The following is a 25490-nucleotide window of genomic DNA, read 5'->3' on the forward strand; positions in this document are numbered from 1 at the left end:
TAAGCAACTTAGCAAGACAACATCTCAAAATAAAAAAATAAAAAAGGCTGGTATATAGCTTGGTGGCAAAGCAGCACTGGGTTCAAACTGCAGTAGCACCCCCACCACCACTGTTTTTTATATATACATACATATACAAAAAACTCTAAAACTCAGCAATAAGAAAACTAACAATTTAAAAATTGAGCAAAAGACTCAACAAGTACTTCAACAAAGAATAATACAGATAAGAAACAACCATATGAAAAAAATGTTCTACACAATTTGGCATTAGGAAAATGTAAATTAAAACAACAATGAGAAACAACTGTGTACAATGACCAAAATCTAGAATGCTGACACCATCAAATGCTGGTGGGGTCGAGGAGCAATAGGAACCTCATCTACTCTTTGCTGGTGGGAATACAAAATGGGATAACAATTTTGGAAGACAATTTGGCAGTTTCCTATAAAACTAAACATAATCTTACCATGTGACCCAGCAATTTCAATTCTTTATATTTACCCAAAGGCGTTCAAAATTTTTGTACCCACTACCCATAAAGACCTGCATACAGATGTTTATAACAGCCTTATTCATAAGATGTGCTTTCACAGGTGAGAGGATTGGCAGATTGTGGTACATCCAGACACTGCAATAGGATTCAGCATTAAGGGGTGGGGGGAAGCTATCCAGGCAGGAAAAGATAGGACACCAGACCAGCAGCTTACCCTTCAGCCTCTGAAGACTCTAGTTGACTCAAAACAGGCCCTCCAACTCTTCTCTTTGGTACTTGATTTTTATAAAGGAGATAAAGAAAAAAAAAGATGAAATCCTCAAAATCCCTTTATTTTAAATTTTTTTTTTAAATTTTCAATGGACCTTTATTTATTTGTTTATATGTGGTGCTGAGAATCGAACTCAGTGCCTCACACATGCTAGGCAAGCGCTCTGCCACTGAGCCACAGACCTATCATCTTCTTCTAATTGTAGCTGCAGTGTTCACTGTAAGGAATTCCTGAATGACCAATGTGAAGACATGGTCTACTAAATATCAAACTAATAAAAAAGTGCTCTCCTTCCCCTTCCCTCTCCCACTATCTGCTAAGTGAAAAAAGCCAGTCTGAAAAAGCACATGGTATAAGACTGCAACCATAGGACGTGTCGGAAAAGGCGAATCTGTGGAGACAGTGGAACGATCAGTGACTGTCAGGGCCTACGAGGGAGAAAGGGATGAACAGGAAGAGTGCAGAGAATTTCTAACGCTGTAACAATTCTGTATGATACGGTGATAATAGATGTGCTCTCGTAGGTTTGTCAAGACCCACAGACCGTACCAAACCAACAGTGAGCCCTAGTTAAACTGTGGACCAAGGTGTTTCTGATATGTCAATATAAGTCCATTAACTGTCACACATGTACCTTCCTGGTGGGGGATTGCTCTTAATGGGAGAGGACATGGGGGTGTGGGGGTATGGAACCCTGAACTTTCTGCTCAATCTTTCTCTGTGCCTAAAATTGTTCTTAAAAAAAAAAAAAAAGTCTATGAAAAAGGAAACAAAACAATGACAAAACCCACCAAAAGACATTCTATCAAATTTATAATAATTTTTATTTAAGAATATATATCATATAAAAATTTTATTTCATAATTTCAAAGATACATAATTACTTGTATATAATACTTTCGGTATAGTTTTTCCATCACTATGAATTCTTTTGCTCACCAAAACTGCCTTTGTTTTCTCCCCTAAACCATAATGTGAAATATAAATGCCTCCAAGGAAGAAGAGGCAAGAAATTGAGGATATTCAGATATTTTTGATGAACTCTTTTTTTTTGGCTCCAGGGATTGAACCCAGGGATGCTTAACCACTAAGCTACATCCCAGCCATTTTTGAGGCAGGGTCTCCTGAATTGCTCAGGGCCTTGCTAAGTTGCTGAGGCTGGCCTCAAACTCCTGATCCTCCCAAGTCACTGGGATTACAGGAATGTATCACTGTACTCAGCTACTTTTGATGATTCTGAGAGGCATTCAGCACCATGAATATCTTATTCAAATATAAATGAGAAAGTAAATTATGTGATCTTCATGGGGCAGTTCACATAAAATGTATTTCATACCATTTAACTACTAACTACACCCAAGGAACTTTACTACTGCTGAATCCTCTGTGGTGGTATCATCAATATCCAGCTTCCAATTTCCACTCTTTAAAATATTTCTCCATTGTGTGCCGAGATTTCAAGGTGCCAATATTTACGGTAGGTATAATTTTCTGCGGTTTCAGCCACTGGACAAAACGCTTCATCTCTAGGTAGCTACTGTGTTCACTGTAAGGAATTCCTGAAAAGACCAATGTGAAGATATTGCCTACTAAATATCAAACTAATAAAAAAGTGCTCTCCTTCCCCTTCTCTCTCCCACTATCTGCCCCCTTCCCCCTACTGATCTTTCTTCTATTTACTCATAGTTATTTTTAAAATTAATTTCTTATGGATGTACATGATGGTGAAATTCACTGTGGTATATTCATGTATGTACATAGGAAAGTTAAATAAATAAAAACCAAACAAGCTTTCAAGTGCAAAATAAAACAGAAAAGTAATCCTGAGCATTCTTATCCAAATTCCTTGGTGCTTTAGTTCTTATAAGAAAATTTGGTATTTTTATAGAAAATAAAGATTAAAACATTAAAAATAATATAAAACTTAGAACATTGAAAAAAAACTCATTACTTTCCTATGCATATACTTAATAATATCCATTTCTAGAGAGTCCCATTTAATTGGGATTTTCTTATTTTTATTTATTTATTTAAAACACTTCACTCTGCTATAGATTTCAGGAAAATCTTGAAGAAATATAAGTCAAATGTGAAGAATGGCAGGCAGGAGATTTGACTTCTAGAACAAGTTCTAGTCCCAAGCTTTACATACATAAACAATTAGAAAAAGATGAAACCCTCAAAATCCCTTTATCTCCTTTATTAAAGATCAAATACCAGAGAGAAGGGTTGGAGGACCTGTTTTGAGTCAGCTAGAGTCTTCAGAGGCTGAAGGTTAAGCCGCTGGTCTGGTGACATCCAGGGAACTAAGCCAGCTGTGCGGGCAATGGTGAACTCCCTCCAGGAGAGGAGAACACCAAAGTCAAGTCTGTCCCTCCTGCTGTCATCACATCTAAGCCATTCTCCTCCTGCTCACAATCTCATGCATAATCTAGACTTCCATTTATAGACACTGAGTTCCTCCTTTCAGTAGTTCTGCAATTTCCTCTAAATATCATTGATCACACAAAGGAAATAATCTGTCAATACCTATCTATTGGTTGAGCTCCTCTGTATTAGTGTACAATGGACTAGACAGAGGTTTAGAGTTGTAGAGAGATTTAAAACTCCTGAATTATTGCTGGATGCAGTGATCCATGCCTGTAATCCCAGGAGAGGCTGAGGCAGGAGGGCTGCAAGTTCATGTTAAAGATCAGACTCAGAACCTTAGTAAGACCTTGTCTCAAAATAAAAAATTAAACAACAAAAAAGGGCTGCAGATGTAGCTCAATGGGAAAGCTCCTCTTAGCCCTAGTATACCCTCCCCAAACAAGCAAATAAACAAAAATTAACCCTCAGGAATTGTTAAATTATACTGTGCTTGGTTTTGTTTTGGCTTTGGGATGTTGATTTTAAGAAATGCAAATGATTACAAACATTAAATGTGAGAAAATTTAATAATATACCATATATTGAAATGTTTCCCTTGGTCTGAGGAGTAATATCTGCTATGCTGGAGAACTTGCTAGAGTGCGTCCATCCCGTGGGTCGAAAAGCCAAAATCCGATCATATTTCCCATCATACTTCTTCAAATGATTCTGCAAACCCTGTTTAAAAAAAAAAAAAAAAACAGCACGTTGATTCAGCAGTCAATGGAGATGGGTCATGTGGAATTAAGCAGGATGATTACAGATGTCACATTGGCATGGTCACGAGAAGCTTTTAGTTGCTAAGACTGGTTGCAATGACCTTGCAGCCATGTTTCTAAAGAAATGGAATCTTTGAATAGATATCAGCTCTTCTTTGCTTATCTAAACAAGTTCAGGTACTGTTAAAAAATATGAGGAAACAACTTGAAACACCGAGTAATTAAATGTAAGCAAATTACAACTCAGATAGTTAAAAAAAAAAAAAAAAAAAGGCAAAGAAACACCTCTCTCCAAATCCTACTGCAAGAGACTCTAACATCACTAGTGGTAAACATCAGTGCCCACACGACTCCATACACATAAACTGACAGAGGATTGACAGAATTTTGTAAGGATGGCAACATTATACTCAACACAGATATATATTTTAGGTGGATACAATATTTTTTACTTATGTATGATGCCAAGAATCAAACCCAGTGCCTCATGCCAGATGAGCCTTCTACCACTGAGTCATAACCTCAGCCTCCAGATATATATTTTAAAGATCACATTAGCATTATTCTCAGGTGTTCACACCTTTCTACCATTTAAACATGAACTAGATTAAATTTCAAACTCTTTATGCCACTATAATTGGAAGTAATATGCTCCTTTTATAAATCTTGAATAGAGTTGGGCATTACCATGCCCGTACACATGCATAATCTCAGTTACTTGGGAGGGTGAGGTAGGAAATTCACAAGTTAGGGGCCAGCCTGGGCAATTTAAGGAGAGCCTGTCTCAAAACAAACAAACAAACAAACAAACAAAACCAACTAGAAGTGTGGCTCAGTGGCAGAGGGTCTCTGGGTTCAATCCTTAGTATTGTAAAAACTATATCTTGAATGGAACTCCAAACCAAAGTCACAATAAATGATATTTGATAAAACTCTTAGAAAATTGATAACCAAACTTTAATCTTTGAGAGCTAAGAGAAATCCATCTAAGGATAATAGTGGCAAGAGAGATTTTTTTAAAAAAATCTTAATACTTTTAGTTTTAAGAATAATACCCAGTTTCAGTTTTTGTTTTTGTTTTTTTTGGTGGGGCTGGGGATTGAACCCAGCATATGAGGCAAGTACTCTACCAATGGAACTATATCCCCAGTCCAGAATAACATCCAGTTTCAATTATTCAATAATTCATTAGAGTGGATTAATAATAAAATATGCTTCACCAATGAAATGAAAATCCTTGGATTTTTCTTTTGTATCAATTACCTGTTTATTAATTTGAGGTCAATACAAGAGCATCTACCACAAAACAGTCCTATTTCTAACCAACTACTAGGAACATCAAAAAAAAGAAAGAAAAAAAAGAAAGAAAGAAATTTTCATGGATGGATGTACAAATAAGCTTCCATTACAATATTCTCTGCAAAGTTTCAAGCTGCTGCCTTGGTTGTCTAAGCCTGAGCTAACCCAGTGTCTTCTCCTCCCCTTGCCTTCACTGAGAAAGGACAAGACAGGAAACTGGGTTTTAGTGTAATTATACATGAAATGCCATTAACTCAGAGTTCAATTTTCAATCTATGTCATCAACCCAACCATTCCTATTTGTTACTTCAAAACACCCAGGGCAATTTAAAAAGAGAACTAATTTCTGCTTTTTATGAAACAAATCAGTGACCACAAAAACACCATGTGGTGCAGTCTAGCGCCACAAACATAAACTTAAGATGTTATTCAAGCCAACCTTCAGAAGAGACCGTCACAGTTACCAGTTGTCCATTTACCATGATTTCAGAACAACTCTCGTGAGGAAATTTATTATAAACAGTTTAGTTGACACAAAATCTCTGTTCTATGACCATTTCTGCTTATTGAACCAATTTGTGAGAAAAGTCCTTTTGGCAATGTCACTAGAACTATTTTTCAGTATGAAGACAATCATCTATAGCATCATTGCTTTTAAAATGTTTTACCACATTTGGCCAATCAGGTTTAAATTAGCAGTGGTAATCAACCATATAGCATAAATAGGACCCAGGGATTACTTTTTATAGCTTTTCAGAGGGTTTTAGGAAGGCCTTGGATACCCAGAAAACTGTATTAGGCTTATCTTTTCATAAAAAGTCATTACCTCTGATGCAATAAAATTATTTTTGGCTGATTAAAAAAATTATCTAATTACTAACTAAAATATAACACCATGATTACCAACAGCTTCTGCTACATCTGTGTTTTGAAGAAAAGAAATCTTCAAGAAATATCATCAATACCAGGACACTTTAATGGAAGAATCATCTGCTCCAGGATTATGCCAGGTAGATCAGGGAGGAGCAGAGAGGACATAGACGTCACCTTCTGGAGGCCCACAGGCTCCAAGGCAGCAGATCTGTTAAGCCCCGCCCTCTGGCTCTGGTTTAATGGAAATCCTGGGCCCTTTCTTAGCTTTCTCTAACTCCCATCATCAGGGAGCTTCACAGATGGATCTTGTCACAAAGGATTCCTTTTTTAGCATAAGTTCTTAGAAGTGGCAAAATACAGACAATGAATATTAAAAATATAGATTTAATGAACATTTCTGAATCCTTAAAACCAGTTTGAATTCTTACATAAAAATTCTTGAGTTTGTAGCTGCTTGAAGATTTAATTCTTGTTTCAGTTTAGACTCGTAAATACAAGCTGTCTAAAAGAAGGCCACATATATCAAAAAATAGCCTGGAAAGCCGTGGGCTGAAGAATCTACCTGTGTTCCAAATCCCACTCAGAAACCCTACTTCATCAATAACTGCCTTCCTCAGTTATCTTCCATTTCTCCCTGTGACTCACAATATAAAAACCCTCGTTTCTAATAAACAAACAAATCCTTTTCTGGGCACATGTTCTGTATTTCCTGTCTTCATTTCCTTGACCCTCATTCTTTTCTTAACCCCCCTTGGCTTCCAGGCAGATAAATGCCCCACCCTTTAAGAGTTCAATTCAGCAGTTTCTAGTATTTTCACAAAGCTGGGCAACCATCACCACTATCCCCTTCTGGAACAGAAACTTTGAGCACTGGCAGTCATTCTCCATTTCCTCTCCCTCAAGCCCTGGGAACCATTAACCCACTTTCTGTCTCTGTGGATTTAATGTTCTGGACAATTCATGTAAGTGGATCATACAATAAGTAGCCTTCAGTGTCCGGCTTCTTTTGTCTGGCATAGTGTTCTCAAGGTTCAATCATATTACAGATGCATTAGTACTTCATTCCTATTTACAGGTGAATAATATTCTGTTTTATGAATAGATCTATTCATAGATCGAATTTCATTTAAGCATTCACTATTTGATGGGCATTTGGGTTGTTTTGACTTTGGGGCTACTATGGGTAACGTTGCTATAAACATTTCCATAGGAGTTTTGTGCAGACGTGTGCTTTCAATTCTCTTGGGCATATAGGATGAAATGGCTGGGTCACATGACCACCCCATATGATATGGTTTAAGGAATTACCAAACTGTTTCCCAAAATAGCTACACCAGTTCAAATTCCACCAGCAAAGACCCAGGTTCCAATCCCATGTATCCTCATCAATTGTTACCATCACTTTTATTACAGCTCTCCTAGTGGATGTCAAGTGGTGTCTCGGACTGGTAACGCTTTGCAGTTTCCTGATGGCTAACCACAGAGACCCTGAGCCTAATAGAAGAAAAAGTAGGCCCAAATCTTCATCATGTCAGATTAGACCCCAGCTTCCTTAACAAGACTCCTATAGCATAAGAAACAAAATCATGAACCAATAAATGGGATGGATTCAAACTGAAAAGCTTCTTCTCAGCAAAAGAAACAATCAGTGAGGTGAAGAGAGCCTACAGAATGGGAGCAAATTTTTACCACATGCACATCAGATATAGCACTAATCTCTAAGGATATAAAGAACTAAAAAAACTTAACACCAAAAAAACTAAAAACCCAATTAGTAAATGGACTAACAAACTGAATAGACACTTCTCAGAAGATCATATATAAGTAATCAACAATATTTGAAAAAACATTCAATATCTCTAGCAATTGAGAAATGCAAATCAAAACTACTCTAAGATTTCATCTCATTCCAGTCAGAATGGCAGCTATGAAGAATACAAAAAACAATAAGTGTTGGCAAGGATGTGGGGGGATAAGGGCTATCATACATTGCTGGTGGGACTGCCAATTGGTGCAACCAATCTGGCAAGCAGTATGGAGATTCCTTGGAAAACTCTGTATGAAACCACCATTTGACCCAGCTATCCCACTCCTTAGTTTATACCCAAAGGTCTTAAAAACAGCCTACAGCAGTGATGCAGCCAATGTATATAGCAGCACAATTCACAATAGCTAAACTGTGGAACCAACCCAGATGCCCTTCAGTAGATGAAGGGATAAAGAAACTGTGGTATATACACACAAAGGAATATTACTTAGCATTAAAAGAGAATAAAATCATGGAATTTGCAGGTAAATGGATGGAGTTGGCGAATATTAAGCTAAGTGCAGTAAGCCAATCCCCAAAAACCAAATGGTGAATGTTTTCTATGAGGATGCTGATCCATAATGGGGATTGTGGGTGAGGAGCAAGGGAGGAATGGAGAACTTTAGATAGGGCAAAGGGGAGGGAGCAAGAAGGGAAGGGGCAGGGGGATAGGAAAGATGGGTGAATGGGATGGACATCGTTACCCTAAGTACATGTATGAAGACACGAATGATGTGACTCTACTTTGTGTACAATCAGACATGAAAAATTGTGCTCTATGAATTGAAATGCATTCTGCTATCATGTATAACAAATTAGAATAAATAAATTTAAAATTAAAAAAACTATAAAATAAAAACAAACTTGGAAATAAAACTATAAAATAAAATGATTAGAATATGTTATACCCTTTTCAGGATATTACTGGACATCCTTATGACTGATGACATCTCATTAGTCTTCACACTAATTGCCTCCCACATTTAAAATACGTCTGCAAGTCTCGCTTAAACAACAGGTGCCTGGCCCAGTGGTGCACACCTATAATCCTAGCAACTGTGGAACCTGATGCAGGAGGATCCCGAATTTGAGAAAAGCCCCGGCAATTTGGCAAGACATTCAGCAACTTAGTGAGATCCTGTCTCAAAATAGAATATAGAAAGTACTGGGGAAATAGCTCAGTGGGCACCCCTGGGTTTAATCCTCAGTACCAAAAAACAAAAACAAAAACAAAACCATCAATGGACAATGGACAAGCCAGGCACAGTGGCACATGCCTGTAATTCCAGTGACAAGGTAGACTATGAAAGAAGATCTCAAGTCTCCAGCCAGCGTGGGGAATTTAGCAAGACAAATTAAAAAATTAAAAAAAAAAACTTAAAAGGAATAGGGATATAGCTCAGTGGAAGAACACCCTGGTAGAGCACCCCTGGGTATAATCCCCAGTACTGGAGTAGGGGAGAAATAATGGACAATACTTGGCTTGATTGTGCCTGAATTGTTGGGTTTTTGGGGGTTTTTTTGTACCAGGGATTTCACCTAGTGGCTCTTTATCATTGAATCACATCCCCAGCCCTTTTTTAAAAAAAATTGTTTTACTTTTGAGACAGTCTTGCTAAATTTGCTTAGGGCCTCATTTAAATTTCTGAGGCTGGCCTCAAATTTGCAATCCTTTTGCCTCAACTTCCCAAGTCCCTGGGATTACAGATGTGCTAGGACAAATGCCAGGCATGCCTAAAATTTTTATGGATTACACATACTCATGAAAATAGGCCATAAATAGTTCACCTTAGTCTCACAGAAAAAAGGAGTAGTTAGACCAGAAAGAATTTCTGTAATCAAGGATTAACATTCATTTTCTTTACACAACGTATTATTATTTATAAAACAGAGATAGCAATAGTAATTAGCATCCCATTTCAAAAAGTTCCAAAAAAGTTATTTTACAAATATTAGAACAAAAGTAAAAACATATTTCTTTGTGCGTTATGTTCTGAATTGTGTTTAATACAAAATATTCAGTATTTTTTGAAATATTCCATTGACAAGTATCAAAATGTAAATATATGGAATAAACCTCTTTATGTAAACAAACCTGACAGACAAGCCCCCAAATCACGGTAAGGCTGTGTCATATGTGCCTCAGTTTATAACCAAGAACTAATGCTAGAACTTCCTCTCAGGAACTTCCACTATTTGATCTAATCCTCAATAAGTAAATTTTCAACACACACCAATGTTACAGAGGTTTAATATTAATATGAAACAGAACCAGAACAGACCTCAGAATTCTCCCCTCACTTCCACCACCCACCCAGAAAGAACTGGAAAGTGATCTTGACATGGAGGATTCAATGAACACACATGCATTCTTTTCTATTTCTGTTCCTTCCTGTATGACAGTTCTTTATTTTCTAAACACCTGGCACACAAACTACTTTTTAGAGTTACATATTCAGAAGAACTAAAAACATTTAGAATTCCCTTGAAAGACTTTCTAAGGCAAATTTTAAAATAGGTGATTTCATTATAACTGAATTTCTTGAAGTTATATGCAAGTAAAATGGGATTCTAGTTTATGATCATTGGATCTTTTTCTGGTTCACCCTAAAAAACATTTCTCTTGAGTCCTTACCTTAAAATTAATTTGCATCATTGGGAGAAGGTGGACCAATGAACTCCACATGTCTGTGGTGATGAGGGGATTAATGTCAGGCATATTGAGGCACCGCAATGTTTGAAACTTTTCTCGGGACATGCCCACCTTTGAACCTAAAACATCAGCAACAGCTACAGGCAAAACAAAAGGTTAAAGACAGAAACATTATGGCATACAGAAAAATCATAAAATTGTAATTTAGTCACATTTTAAAATAAGAATTTATCAAAAACAAATTCAAAACATTTGTACATTTACTATATCTCTAAGTGGCTGAATCATTTAATTGTTTATCTGTGTGAAATAAATTGTGATAATGCCAAAGAACTTACTTTTTATTTTATTTTTGGTACTGGGGGTTGGGATGCTCTACCACTAAGGTACATCCCCAGTCCTTTTTATTTTTTATTTTGAGACAGGGCCTCACTAAGTTGCTGAGGCTGGCCTGAAACTTGCTATCCTCCTGCCTCAGCCTCCAGAGTTACTGGGATTTCAGGCGTGTACCACCATGCTAGGCTAACACTTCATATCTTAATGATTGAGATAATGTGATCACACTTAAGAAGAAATCGAAGTACCCCACAAAAATAGAACAATATCTCCCAGACAAACTAGTGTAATATATACATAGATAAAGCAACAAAAGTTAACTGGCAGGTATCCTCAAAGGATGATACAACTATGCATTACTCATCCTTCAAAGTTAATGAAAATAATAATGTTACATGGGTACTTGTTTATAAACATCTTATAAGTACTAAGATAAACATATTCATCAAATGTTTCAATAAAGTTAAGGCTTTCAAAGTTTAAATGTATCAAACATTATGAATCTTTCTTCAACTTCAAAGATAATATGGGATAATTTCAGAAAATATGTACGAATGCAGGAGTAGACACTGACAGGGCTTTATGCAAAAAGAATCTGATGTTTATAATACGTTAATGTAAATTAGATACAGCTACCACCCACCTAGGAAGACTTTCTCTTTTCCGATACTGTAAGTGCCACAGACAACCAGAGTACGGGGGTTTAGAGTTACAGCCTCAAAGGCGGTGTTGATGGCAAACTGGATAACTTCTTGCTGAGACGGAAAGGTGTACTCTGGGCTGCAATAGCTTAATATGGAAATATGGTACTTATTAAAAGAACAGAAGAAAGCTATGGTCTTAACAATTTGCTATTTTAGGAGATAAGCTGCAGCAAATCACATATGACAACAGTATAATATATTAAAACCACAATGGTTAGGTCACTTCCTGGAGTTAAAGTTATTTGCTACAAGTTATGGCTAATTTATGATGGGGATTGTGAGTTTTCATTTATTTTTAAGGATTTTTTTCCTTTTTTTTTTGTTCCCCCCGCCCCCTAGTAACAGGAATTGAACTTAAGAGTGCTTTAACACTCCCTTTATTTTATTTTTCCTGTTTTGAGATAAGGTCTCACTAAAGCCAAGGCTGGCCTCAAACTTGTGATCCTTCCCCTTAGCCCCCCAAGTTTCTGGGATTACAGACATGTGCTCAAGTACATTTCTTTTATCACCTTCAAAGAAACTGCCTTTCTCAAGACTTTTTTCCTTCTAAGAATATTTCTAGCCAGTCCTCTATCTTAGTTATCGATTATGTATCTCAGTATCTTTTCTTTCCAACTCAGATACTATAATAGAAAATACTACTGATAGGGATTATATGTGGACTAAAGAATTTAAAGTAATGAAAGTAAACATGAATTTAATGTTTAGATCAATTCATAGTTACATGGTTGAATACTATCTCTTCTTGCAGATACAGAAATATATATAGAATTAAAGGAACACAAAAGATCCAGTTGGGCCTAAACAGACTAACACCCAGTGAAAGATTAATTTTAAAATACTATCTATACATATTTTGAGATGAAAGGTAAGCACTCTTTCACTAAAATGTAATAAATTACAAATACCCAATAAATAAATTTTTCCCAATTTTCAAAATCACTTTTGCTAGTCAATCACCAGAAAAGAGGGAAAAATTCAGTCCTTTCTCCTATCAACACTCATGATAAAATACAGAATTTTCTTTAGAACTATGTAACAATGCTTTTTAGCTTTTTTTCGTTTCTTTCTTTTTGGGGTACTGAGGATTTAACCTATTGGTGCTTTACCACTGAGTTATATCCCAACCCCCAGGGTCTGGCTAAATTCCTGAGGCTGGTCTTGAACTTGTGATCTTCCTGCCTCAGCCTCCCAAACTGCTAGGATTATAGGTATGCACTGCCATGCCTGGCTTTCACTTATTTTCTTAATTTATCTACCACTTAAAGTAGACATAAAAGAATGGAAAAAATCAGTTACTGTAAGAAAACTGGATGTGGAAAGGCCATTTTTTATTAAAATATCCCATTTAAATTTCTTCCAACAGGTTGAACTAGTTAATAGAATTAATTTATAACAAATTGATGAGGTATTATAGTATATAATATCACACTATATACCAGAGATATATACTACTTTTATCTGTCAATTATACCTTGATATATAGATTATTTATATAATTAAAATGTAATGGTTTGTACTACTATGTTAAAATTCAAAACTATCACTTAGAAGTTACCTTTATAAGCAATTTTCAATACTCAGAAACAGAATGTCAATTTGGCATCATTTTCCTGTTTTTATCTGATCTGTTCACAGACACTTGGAAGAATAACCTATAAGGCTATTTTTCTTCAGTTTTTCTTCCTCCTTTCAGTAACAGGATGTCCTATAAACATACTCAAAAATAGCCAGGTGTGGTGGCACATGCCTGTAATCCCAGCGACTTGGAAGACAGAGTAGGAGGATCTCAAGTTTGAGGCCAGCCTCAGCAAGTTAGCAAGACCATGTCTCAAAATAAAACAACAGAAAAGGCTGGGATGTAGTACAGTGGTAAAGCAATCCTGGATTAAATCCTCAGTACAAAAAAAAAATTTTTTTAAATGAACTATGAAAAAACTGAGCTATCATCAATTAAGACATATAGTCCCACATATGCTCTTTTTCAAGTGTATATTTTCCAAACAGCATTCCTCTGCTAATACCTTAAAATAATAATCATCATTAAGCCATCATTTTAATTACCAAGCAAATTCATAAAATACAGAATAAATGCTATCAGCAGGAAAAGGAAGCACTCAATGAACGCCTCTCTTACGTGGTGTCTAGGTACAGCGTGTGGATTTTCTGGCCTGCAAGAAGAGACCGCTCCATGCTGGGATCCGCTCTGAAGTCTCCAGTGTGCAATACAGCAGCACCATTAGGAAGGTAGAAAAGGATCATGGTGGCACCTGGGCAGCTGAACACAAACATGCTTAGGGAAGATTACAACAGACAGAGCACCTAAAGGGAGGGTACCTTCTTCACAAGTTAGCAAACCATTAGCTGACCACAATGACACAACACTGTGCTCAGAGGGAATGCAACACTCAGAACTCAAGGAAACTTAGGTTGAAGAAAGAACGGTGTGCAGGAAAGGCCTGACTCCCCAGGCAGGAGAAGCTCAAACCCTGCACATTCCCAAGAAAGGCCAACTTCAGGACTGGTCATTGGTCTGGGGAATGAGCTCTAAGCCCCTGGTATATTTTGTCAAGACAAATATTTGTATGCTTGAGGCACAGGCTACACCATACTAGCTTGATCAGATAGTTATGCTAATTATGTAATCTATGGTGAACACCTCAATAAAGCTGGCTCAAAAACTCAGAACTTAAAATGACGACTGAAAAACGAAAAAGCAGCAGAGCTAAGCAGACAAAACCTTGAAGGAAAGCAACCTCAAGTATAAGCATTGGCCTGGATTTTAGGAAACTTGGATTTAGTCTTACTTCTTTCCCTAAAATTCTCTGCTCTCAACAGAACAGGAGCTAACTAACATCCTAGGAAAAGTGAAAAGAAGCAGAGTCATGTATTATGGGAACATGAGTGCTGATAGTGTTAGGTAGGTTAGTTAGCCATGAACAGGTGGGCAGCGGGAAAGGACAATGAAGGACACATATTAGGCCTATGCACCAAGAAAAATCCAGGAATCATAAAATAGGAACAGCAGGAAAACTTATCTAAGCCAGCAGCATTTGGGAATGAGAGCTGGAATGCCCAACCTTCCCCAAGCTATAGAGAATTATACTCCCTTGGGGGAATCATGACTTAAAATCCTAGGGATCCTAACTGAAACAGAAGAACATCAGAGAAGTGGCGTCTGGTATGTCAAGACCTCCCCTCAGCTACAGTTAATGAACTCCTAAAGAGGAACCACGGTTTCCAGAAAATGTCAACACCATCTCCTGCAACCAAGTTACTGGAACCCTTCCTTATCACCGAAAACCATGTCACAACCACCCAACTGCCCTGTCATCCAGAATATTAAGACCCCGACAGAGAAAGTTTGCTAAGGGTAATGAACCAATTAAAGGGGACAGGAAAACTGAGGCAAGAATAAGGGACGCAATTTCCTTAAAAACCCCAACTCTGTGAGCACTGCACGGCCCCTCTCCAGGCGGTCTGTGTAGTCCCCATGTTGCACACTACCCAGCTTCTCACGCTATTAAACCTTCGCTTCCTACTGTATGTTTCACTCAAATTCTTTCCAGTGGAGTCACAAGAACTGGCACCCAAGGATTAGTGGCCCCCACCCCTAACATCAGCACTTGACATTTAAAAGTGGGGGTGGGGTTGGGGGAGTTGAAATAATTTCCAAGAAAGAAAAATCTGAATCATTTTTCCCGCAGTACTGGGATAGAACCCAGGGACTCAACACACACTAGGCAAGCGCTCTGTGAGCTATATCCCAGGCCTCTTTACTTCTTATTTTTAGATAGGGTCTTTAAGTAGTTGCCCAGGCTGACCTCAAATTGTAATCTTCCTGCTTCAGCTTTTGGAGTAGGTGGGATTACACAAGTGCAGTACCAGGTCCAATTTACATTTTTAATATCTAAAGCCTGGTGAATTTCTTAATTTAAAAGTGGCAGTGGGGATACTGGGCATGGTAGTGCAACTAATCCCTTAGTATGTAAATGGAGTGTGAGCTCTTGGTTTATATAAACGATATTAAAGAAAACTGCAAAAAGTATTTATTTATTTGTTAATTTTATTTGGTACTGGGAATGAACCCAGGGGTGCTTTACCACCAAGTGTTACACCCCCAACTCTGAATTTTTTACTTTGAGACAAAGTCTTGCTAAGTTTCTTAGGGTCTCCCTAAATTGCTGAGTCTGGCCTCCTGCTTCAGTCTCCTCAGTTGCTGGGATTTTAGGAATGGGCCGCTGCTCCTGGTCAAAAGATTATTTTTTGAAGACCAAGATGTGAAAGTATTTAAAAAAAAAAAGATGGAGTCTTATATGTCAAGTATAGTGATTTGGGAATACAGTTCAGGGCAGAGTGCTTGTCTGGCATGTGCAAGGCCCTGGGTTCAATTCCTAGCACTGAAAAGAAAAACCATTAAATTAAAATAAGGGTTAGGCAACATTTAGAGGATTTCTCTATATTTACTCTCTGATTCTGTAATTGGGGACATTTTTTTAACAAGTGGAAACATGTTTTACTGGAGTTTTAAGAAGCATCAGGCATTCCAGTTCTAACAGAAAAGGTCTTAAATACCCATGCCAATGTGATTTCCTTTTGAATATATATTTTTTTAAATGAACCATTATTAAGGTGACTGTAATACTCACTGATTGGCATCAAGTAGAACAACCCTGACACCATCCACCAAACACTCAGTGTCCATTGGCAATGGATGGACATACTGTTCTTGCACATGAAGCTTGCTCTTCAACAAGTTGCCAGTTATCTACAAAACAGGATGTGCTTACTTCTGACACAGCAAAACACTACATATTTTGTTTCATATGTAATTCAGAATTACAACATCTTAATAATCTCCCGTTTTCACACTTCTATTCATGTAAACCCTCCACAATGTCAGGAAGGGCCTTTCTAAAACAACCTGTCACTTTTCTACTTGAACATCCCCACCGGCCCTCCCTCACTTGTGAAAGGCCCATCATTCCCAGCACCATGCGCAAAACCCTTATCTGGTCCCTGCCATTGCTATGGGCATGTCTCCTGAGGTTCCCCACAGTGTGTTCCAGACTTTCTGAATTTTCTGAAGAGTCTAGAATAGGTATATTTCTGAGGTGTCTGCATTTATACAAATTCTACTCTCTCATTGGAAAGTTCTCTTCTCTTTTCTCTGCCTTATTCTGTGATCAGACATACCTTCATTTAAATTTGGGCTCTGCCATTACTTGCTCTGTGACCTGGGCATGCCACTTAACCTCAGCAAGCCTCAGGTAGCTTCACTAAGAAAAACAGGATACTTAATAAATGCTGTGAAGACTAAATAAAATCCCAGCTAAAGCCTTTAGTGATAGGGATTAAAGTCTTCACCTTTTAATAATTAGTTCAAAGCATCTCTTTCACATGAAATGTCATTCTCTAACCTTGGCCTGTGACACAGTAAAAATCTCTCTTCTCCCTAGTCCTAGGCACTCCATTTTTTAAATTAAAACACCAATTCCCTGCAGGCTTAAGCTCTTTAAAGTTAGGTGTTTTGCCTTTTATACCTATTTAGGCACTCAAAGAGCATTCACTGAATGAAATGTTTTTTTTTGTTTTGTTTTGTTTTTTTTAAGCGCAACAGTCATATAGTCTGTCTATTCTCCTCATGTAACAAAATGCATTTTTAAAAAATGGACTATAACTGCTGATTTTAACTCATTTCATTTTAGAACCTTTAAAACCTTGGAATCTGTTTTTTATATGTTTCCTACTACAATGATAGGTATTAACCATTTAATTATTCCTCTTGTAATCAAATTGCTTAAAAATCTGCAGCAGTCTATAAAGTTGGAACTTAGAATACGAAAACTTACCTCACTACAATAGACTGGAAATGTGAAGTTTTTAGACAATCCAGCATAATGATCAGAATGGAAATGGGTGAGAAAATAGGCCGTGCAGCCTTCCACCACACCGTACTGAAAGGCGTCAACTGTGAAGCTGGTTCCTGCAAGGAAAGCACCACCAGGCGGGGTGAACCAACAACGGGGATATCAGCGACACCTGATCTGACCAGAGATGCTGAACACCTATCCTTTTTACACCTCATTTCCTATTAACCACAAATTATTTTAAAACTTGTGCTTCATAAATTTAGTAAAAGGTGAGAATAAGTCTTGCAAGTTTCTCCTAAATATTCCAGTATAGTGACTTTTGTGTGTGTATAACTCAACCAAATAAATAAATTTTTAAACAATTTAAACCAATCACAAACCAATCAGTTCTTTGTTAATGCTTTATGACATTTACTGGGCATCTGAAATCCTTTACTTCTGCAAAACAGCAAAAAGAGAATGTTTTGGAAATTCTGAAAGGTGAATTTTCAGCAAGTGATATTGATATCACTTCAGCAAGTGATATTGATATGCTTCTAAGGGGGCAAAAATGGTTGAGGCCCCAAATAATCCCAAATCTTACAAAAGTTTGTGGTCCTCTAAAGACCACAGCACTATATAAAAAAAAAACAAAAACAAACAAACAAACAAAAAACATGGGGCTGGCGTTGTGGCTCGGTGGCAAAGCACTGGCCTTGCACATGTGAGGCATTGGGTTTGATCCTCAGCACCACATAAAAACAAATAAACAAAGTAAAGATATAAAAAAAAGTACATACATAATCTGAACTTCATTATGGGGTTGGAATGGAAAAAAATGCCTCAAAAATTTTCTCATAAGGAAACAAGGAAAACAAGTCCTCAAATATGTTTAAAAAAGAAGAGCCATGTGTGAGGACAGGTGACAAGCAAGTAAACAAGTAGCTTTCATACTTCTAGAGGCTTTTAACAGGTGGCTTAGTAGTTCTGGCTTACTTAAAGTCCAGAAAGGTATTAAATAATACAATAATGATTAAAAATAAAACCAGCGTTATTCTCTACACAAATACATTGAACAAATTATAGCTCCAAAACATAAATAAAGCACCTCAACAGAAATCTTCTAAAACCCAGTATATTTTGGTTGCTTTACTGTACATTCTTCTAAGAATAATTATGGATTTCTTCAATAATAAAATTCATAATTAGGTGTGGTGGTATGGGCCTGTAATCCCAGAGACTCAGGAGGCTGAGGAGGAGGATACCAAATTTGAGGTCAGCCTTGGCAACTCAGCGAGGCCCCATGCACCTTAATACCTTAGTGAGACCCTGTCTCAAAATAAAGTAAAAACAGAAAGGGCTGGGAATGTGGATCAGTGGTAAAGAACCCATGGGTTCAATCCCCAGTACCACATACACACATAATAAAAAAATTGCTACACATTTTTCTATGAACTCATCTGTGAAGGTAGAAAAAAATTACAAAAATATGAAAAGGCAGGGAAAGTTCTAATATGATTTTAGAATGTTTGGCATTTATTTTGATAGGTACAACCTGTAGGATTTCTCTTCTTTGAAGGACTTCATATTTCTCACAAGTGCTTAGACACTGCCTCTTATCCATAATAGTTTCTTAGAGCCTTTCCTCAATCTCTACTCGTCTGTCTATAATCTGTAATATCTACCGAACTAGCATAGTAACTTGTATGCAGAATATATTCAATAAAAGTTTGCTGAGTTAATGGAATAACAATAAAAAGCAAATAAGAAAAAGGAAACTAACAGGTGCAGTGGCACAATTGTGTAATCCCAGCAACTAGGGAAGCTGAGGCAGGGGGATTGCAAGTTCAGGGCTAGCCTCAGCAGCCTAGTGAGGTCCTAAATGACTTAGTGAGATCCTATCACAAAACAGAAAATAAAAAGGCCTGGGGAAGTGGTTCAATAATGAAGCACCCTTGGGTTTGACTCTGAGTACCAAAAAGAGAAAAAAAAGAAAATTATATTAGAGACTCATGAAGTATCATGAAAAGCAAACACAGAGTACACAAATCGTTTCCATACACACACACACACACACACACACACACACACAAGAAAATGAATGTTAAGTTAAAAAATTGGGGGTCTTTGATAAATTGAGCACTGATGTTCCAACTTACCAGGTATTTTCTTATAGAAGGGACATGTCTTTTTTCTTAATTCCCCTGCATTAGCTGAGTCTGGAAATCTCATGTAACCTCTTTGCAGCCTTCCATGAGCCGATTTTTTGAAGGTATTGTCTTCACTGGAATTGGTTGTTCCCAATTCTGTATTGTTAATAAGGTAGCCTGACCTCTTTCCGCGTGCTCTTTCCTGTGGTGAATTTGACTTTTTATGTCTTTTTCTTTGCCGCTGTGACCTCTCAGCAGGCAGTTCCACAGAAAGTTGACTCTCATTTAAGTCCTTTGCATCAAATTCTAAATCACTTAAAGATTTTTCTGCTTTCCTCTTGCACTGCCGGGACCTCTTTCCATTAGGACTTACAATGGGATTTAAGTTCATCCCATCTATTGCACTTTCCCTCAGTGATTCCTCTTCTTTTCTTTTCGGTGGTAGTCCAAAATACACACCTATATCCATCTGCTTCATTACCTTGGTAGAAGGATGTCTTTCATTGCACTTAGGATCAGAGGGCAATATCTTCAAAGGAGACTTAGCAGCAGTAGGTGTACTTGATTTTTTTCCTGTATTCAAAACTGTAACGCCACCATCTAGCATACTATCCAATACCTTTCCGCAGAAATGTGGTGAGTTAGCATCATTTCTAGTACAGAAGTTCTCACTTGATAGTTGTCTAATTTTACTTTGGGTCAAAGGAAGACACTCTCCTCCCTGGCTTCCAAAAGGTTCTGACATCTTACTCTGAAGTAGTGGTACAGTTGGGTTTTCAATCACCTGTTTCTGTTTATTTGGTTGAGATGCGTGAAAGTCTGGCCCACCAGGCTTTGCTTTAGTGGTCTGACAATTAGAAGCAGCAGGCTCCCCTCTTAATGCAGGTGAAGACAATAAAAACCGCCCATCAGAATATTCTGGATCATCATATAAAATACTACACTCTGTTTGGGAGCTAAGTTGAGAAGAATTTAGAGCACTGCACTTATACAATTCTTTAGTGTTCTTCTGCTGGGTTAAGAAGCTATTCACTTTGGGGCAGCTCTCCTCCAGGTCCTTCAGGAAGGGACCGGGGAGGTTTTTAAAACTGGTAGAACTATCATCTTCTTCTAAGCTGCCATCTTTAGAACTCTCAGAAAAAAATAGTTCCTGTTGTGAATCATCCAGCTTTTCATCTATATCATAAGTTTCTTCGTCACTCTGAAGTGGAGAATAGGAGATTTCACAGCTGCCAAAGTCATTTTCTGGCAATGGCAAATGTGTGCGTTGTGAGTTGTTGTGGCTGTCTAATTCTGCCACAGCAAAAGGCAAACCGGCTCTTACCAGTTTGTCATTCTTAACAAATGCTGTAAAATGTAAAGCTTGCTGCGAGGTCTGACTATTTGTAGAAGAAATCTTTTTATTGGTTTCAGTTGGAGGCTGAGACTTTTTTAGACACTGTGTCATCAACAAGGGATCATTTGAAATGTTTTTTAAGTTCTCAGTTTGTTTCTGATGCAGAGACCATCTTTCCTCTAGGCTACAAGAAAAGCCTGGCTGGGTCTCACTGAAACTCCCACCTGCCACATGTGACGGGCTGCTAAATGGATCAGTACTAGCCCTACTTTGAGCGAGCAGGAAGTGAGTGTATCTCTTATAATGAGAAGGAATTGTTGAGGTACACAGAAGGCCATCAGGACACTCTGAAAATTTCAATGAAGAAAAAAGTATTACAGGGTAAGTTTTGACAGTATCAATACTACAAAGTAACCTACCAGATGAAAACCATCCGTCCTCCTTAAGGACTTGAGGACTTCCAAGGATAGCTATTGTTAACTGCACAATAAAGAGATCAGCATAAAAATACTGATACAATTCAGCATCATGTTGCAAGCTACTATTTATCAATTTATTATTTCAAAATCAAATACTCTTTTAAATTGCTTTCCAAATAATCTTTTCTCAAAAAAATTAAGATGACCTTAAAATATGTCATTCAACTCCTTCTTCATATATTTAAAGTAGAATTTTCTACATGTTAAATATGACCTTCAAGTTTAAAGATAACGAACACATAGCATTATTTCAGTTATTTGGAACATTTTTCGTTATTACATCTTAATCAACTAAGACTCCTTCCTATACACTAGCCTGCTGACTACAACACAATCATATTTAGAAACCAGGATGTATTTTCTATACAGTTCCCCAAAAGATAATAAATTGGCCAAGATATTTAACTTTTAAGAGCCCTTATCTATAAAATTTCAGTATCACCTACCTTATATGTTTATTGTGAGTCAAATAAGTATAAAGAATGAAGGTACCTAGTGCAGTAAGGGTTCGATTAACATTTATGAAAAATAATTGAGATGTTCAGACACCTTTATGAAAAAGCAAAAATGCATTTAAACTGTATTTAGGTTTGGTGTCGTGGTGCACACCTATAATCCCAGTGACTTGGGAGGCTGAAGCAGAAGAATTGAAAGTTTGAGATCAGTCTGGGCAATTTAATGAGACAGTGTCTCAAAATGATAATAAAAAAGGGCTGGGGATATATAGTTCAGTGGTAGAGCTCCCTGGGTTAAATTCCCAGTACTACCTACCTTCCTCGCCTCCCCCTGACCCCCCAAACAGACACACACAAACACACACAAGCAAAACAAACAAACAAAAAGCTGATTTCAAGGTTGTAACTTTCTTTGCAATGATACCATCACCTGGGATAGTGTCTCATCTTTCTTTTGGTTTATTGCTTGTCTTGCTCATTTCACTGAGCAGACACATCTGACTTCATGCAGGCCTTTTAGACCACTTAGAGACTCTTACCTTTTTTTGTAACCTTACCTGTTTCAGACAATGGTGGAGAATCCAAACATTCAAAAACATGCCATCGAGGTGTTTGGCCTAGCAATGAGGAAAAAGGCATCTGGCAGTACGGGCAATACCCATCATGAACTGGACGTGTCTTTGGGGACACTTGCTTGAGCTTTTGAGTTTTTCGGTGCCTTCCTGGAGTAGTCTCTTGGTCTTGGGACTGTTGAATAGCATCTCCACAACTTGAATTCTGACTAGAAGATACAGAAGTCTGGGAACTTGTTTCTCCAAGGCACATTTCACAGTCCACCCTTCCTTTAGCTTCTTTGTTTCTCTTTTTGTTTCCTTTTGGTCTTGACTGGTATTTCCCATCTGTTGCTTTTTCAACCGATTTTGGAATATTTTCAGAGCAATTATTTGGATGTCCTAGTTTTGGTTTTCTTTTAGATTTGTATTCCCAGATGTCTTCTTCCGAAAACATGTCTTCTATCATGGCAAAATGATTTTACCATTACAGAAGCATTAATCTTTAGTAAATCAAGTCCATTTCTTGTCACAAATTTTTTAAACTTGTTACAATTTTTGTTGTTGTTGTTGAGGAATAAACTGAATGTAATGAAAAATCTACTAACTCAATGGGAACCTAAAGCTTTGGCAACTAACACATTGGCAAGCTACAAACCCTGTGCCCAAGAACACCTTCTGTTCTATTAATACCACAACAAAACTCAGAATACCCACCACAGGAGGAGCACCTGTCAAGTTTTCACCTGCGGCTGTTATTTCATTCTGGTATTTTGGTCCTTTCCAGAACTTGATTCATAAAAATAGCAATATTTTGAAAATCAAGCCCTAATGGAATGTATAGGTTCAAAAATATACTAAAACAATCCTTTGTAGAACTGTTATGCAGTTACTGTCAGTTCTCTTTCAAGTGGGCAATTGTTCAAATAGCACAAGTTCAGGTACAGTCTCTGGGCAAGGAGCTCAGCAAGTGTCCCAAACACTAACTGGCTACCTCAGTTTACTAGTGAAACTTGACACACTGTCATCAAGTAAGTGTGTGATTAGTGTCCTCATCCGTGACTCCAGGATGTTCAACATCTGCAGTTTGCTGGGTCCGTCCAGTATCCTCCTCCTTTAGCAAGGTACAAACCTTGAACAGTGAACAAAGTGTAAATATGGGTAGTGATGCTTACATTGAGGTCACACTCAGGCACTCCAGACCACAGAGGCTCTGTGTCCCGCAGTGGGGGCGACCCTTTCTCCACCAGCCTCCTCTGGAGGTCCTTGCTAGAGGCCTCCCACCCTCCTCTTTGGACTCTGGAGGTTGCGAGGAAGCAAGTGAGGCCTTAACTCTCCCCACGTTAAGCGCAGCCAGCTCCAATACTGCGGTCAAAGCTCTCCCCTTCAGAAGTCCCTCGTGGCCACCCACCTGCCACCGCACCCAGCGAGCAGCTGCAGCTGCGCCTGAAGCCCTCCGCGCCCCCACCGCCCGCTCGGCTGGCAGTCTATTCGCGCCCGCACTTTCAGCACTCCCAGGGGCACAAAACAGCTTTTGGTTACAAGTCAAAGCCACTGGCCACTCATTCCCAACTTAAAAAGCTTTCTCTCTCGAGGACATTCCTATCCCTTTACCTTTGGTCCTTGGCGGGAACTGCTTCTTGCTGCCAGAGGTGTGTCGAATCGGCTGATCCTAGTCTAAAAGTGGGATTCTAAATGAAGATTTTTTTTTTAAGTGTCCTTTTAACTCCTATGGATTTATTTATTTTATTTTGAAAACTATTAGTTTCCAAAATAGAGGGTTGGGGAGGGGTCCCTTAGCGAGCTAGAAGCCCCCCCACCCCAGGCCTTGCCCCTGTTGAATCTGGCGCTCTGAATGTCCAGACTCGGCCGCGGCGAGGGGACCTGGAAGGGGTGGGGTGGGCTGCGACTGCAGCCTAATTACACGCCCGGGAGTTGCGGCTCTCTGGACTTTGGCATTGAAACGCAGGCTTGAAAAAGAAAAGCCGTGCCTGGCGGTCAGTGGGGCTGGCGGGGCCGAGGCGGAGGCGCCGCTCTGAAGCCCGGGGCCGGGCGGGAGAGCCGGGCCGCCTCGGAGCCCGCGGAACATGGCGGCGCCCGCAGCGCGGGGCGGCAGCCTCTCGGGCCTGCTGCCCGCGCAGACCTCGCTCGAGTACGCGCTGCTGGACGCCGTCACCCAGCAGGAGAAGGACGACCTGGTCTACCAGTATCTGCAGAAGGTGGACGGCTGGGAGCTGGACCTCTCGGTGCCCGAGTTCCCGGAAGGTGAGGGGCCGGCCAGGGAGGGGGCCGCTCCCGGGACCTCCCCTTCCTCGGCGCGGCAGCCCCGGGCTCGCGCGCTCCGGCCCTGGGTGTCCCCGAGAGGCGGCGCGCGGGGGGGTTTCTGGAGGGTGGGGACGTGCCGCGGCCCGAGTCCGGCCCGAGTCCGGCGGCAGCTCCGGAAACTCGGCGGTTCCCCGGTGCTTCCCGCCCGTTGCCCCAGCCTGGTGGCCCTCAGCTCTGCATCCTGCTGGCTGCCGTTTACTGACTTGCCACCACCACTGCTGAACTCGTAAGGGGACGTTATCTGAGCCCAGTAAAGTGCTCTTACAAGTCCTGTTTCACAGTGGAGGAAACTGAGGCGCAAGAAGGCCGAGTAACTTGCGCAGCTGATGACTGCCCGAGTTGAGTTACGGTCTGCAGACCCCGTGTTTGCTGGTTTCCTCGGCCCCAAAGTCGGGAAACTTCTAATTTTTAAAATCTGAATCATTTATAGCCTGTCTCCAAGGGTTTGCATCCTGGCTGGGTGCTCCTTTGGAACCTAAGGGGAATAGATACTCCCAGCAGTGCAGTTTGAAATGAAACCTTTCCTTACCTTCTTTGGGAGTGGCATTAGTTTTGTCTGGTGGTGTTGGCATGTGTCCGGGCATGACACTGAAACCACATGTATAGTTAATTGGTTAGCTGTGGCAGGGTTCGGTTATCTCCTGGGAGGTATAGCTAACCTCTTCTGATGACAGTCTTGGGTGTCTTTGCACACCTTTTGCACTCACCTTCAAAAGTGCTTTTTTTTTTCCCTCCTGTAGATTGAGTCCAGGGGTGCTTTACCACTGAGTTACA

The 25490-nt window shown here is 39.1% G+C and overlaps 2 protein-coding genes across 4 annotated transcripts in view; one reads left to right on the plus strand and one right to left on the minus strand.

Moving 5' to 3' along the window:
• Window positions 1-1573: 1573 nt before the first annotated feature.
• Dclre1a (DNA cross-link repair 1A) lies at window positions 1574-24715 on the minus strand. Its single transcript, XM_076835051.1, has 10 exons — window positions 24006-24715; window positions 22398-23523; window positions 19580-21253; window positions 17421-17554; window positions 16218-16336; window positions 13706-13846; window positions 11508-11653; window positions 10511-10665; window positions 3714-3855; window positions 1574-2327 (listed from the first exon to the last, which is right to left on the minus strand). The coding sequence occupies exons 2-10, from the start codon at window positions 22858-22860 to the stop codon at window positions 2167-2169; spliced, it is 3135 nt and encodes a 1044-aa protein (XP_076691166.1). The 5' UTR covers window positions 22861-23523; window positions 24006-24715; the 3' UTR covers window positions 1574-2166.
• Nhlrc2 (NHL repeat containing 2) overlaps window positions 24240-25490 on the plus strand; it is a 63838-nt gene continuing 62587 nt past the window's right edge. Inside the window, exon 1 of one of the 3 annotated variants that reach the window (XM_076835052.1) lies at window positions 24240-24656. In XM_076835052.1, the coding sequence (XP_076691167.1) occupies window positions 24479-24656 (178 nt within the window). In that variant the 5' untranslated portion in view covers window positions 24240-24478. Of the gene's footprint in view, window positions 24657-24870; window positions 24943-25490 lie in introns of those variants that run through there. The other 2 variants (XM_076835053.1, XM_076835054.1) reach the window with 2 other exon arrangements.

The sequence above is a fragment of the Callospermophilus lateralis genome, chromosome 15, assembly GCF_048772815.1.
Source record: "Callospermophilus lateralis isolate mCalLat2 chromosome 15, mCalLat2.hap1, whole genome shotgun sequence".
Classification (NCBI taxonomy): Eukaryota; Metazoa; Chordata; class Mammalia; order Rodentia; family Sciuridae; genus Callospermophilus; species Callospermophilus lateralis.

Bases quoted from the DNA above. Each gene is read 5' to 3' on its own strand.
- Dclre1a (XM_076835051.1), bottom strand. From the start codon at position 22,860: ATGATAGAAGACATGTTTTCGGAAGAAGACATCTGGGAATACAAATCT. The intron at 17,555-19,579 runs GTAAGTTGGAAC...CTTTCCTTGCAG, and splicing joins CTTCTATAAGAAAATACCTG to GAACCAGCTTCACAGTTGAC. The intron at 13,847-16,217 runs GTGAGTATTACA...GTTTGTGTTCAG, and splicing joins GTTCTACTTGATGCCAATCA to CTGCCCAGGTGCCACCATGA.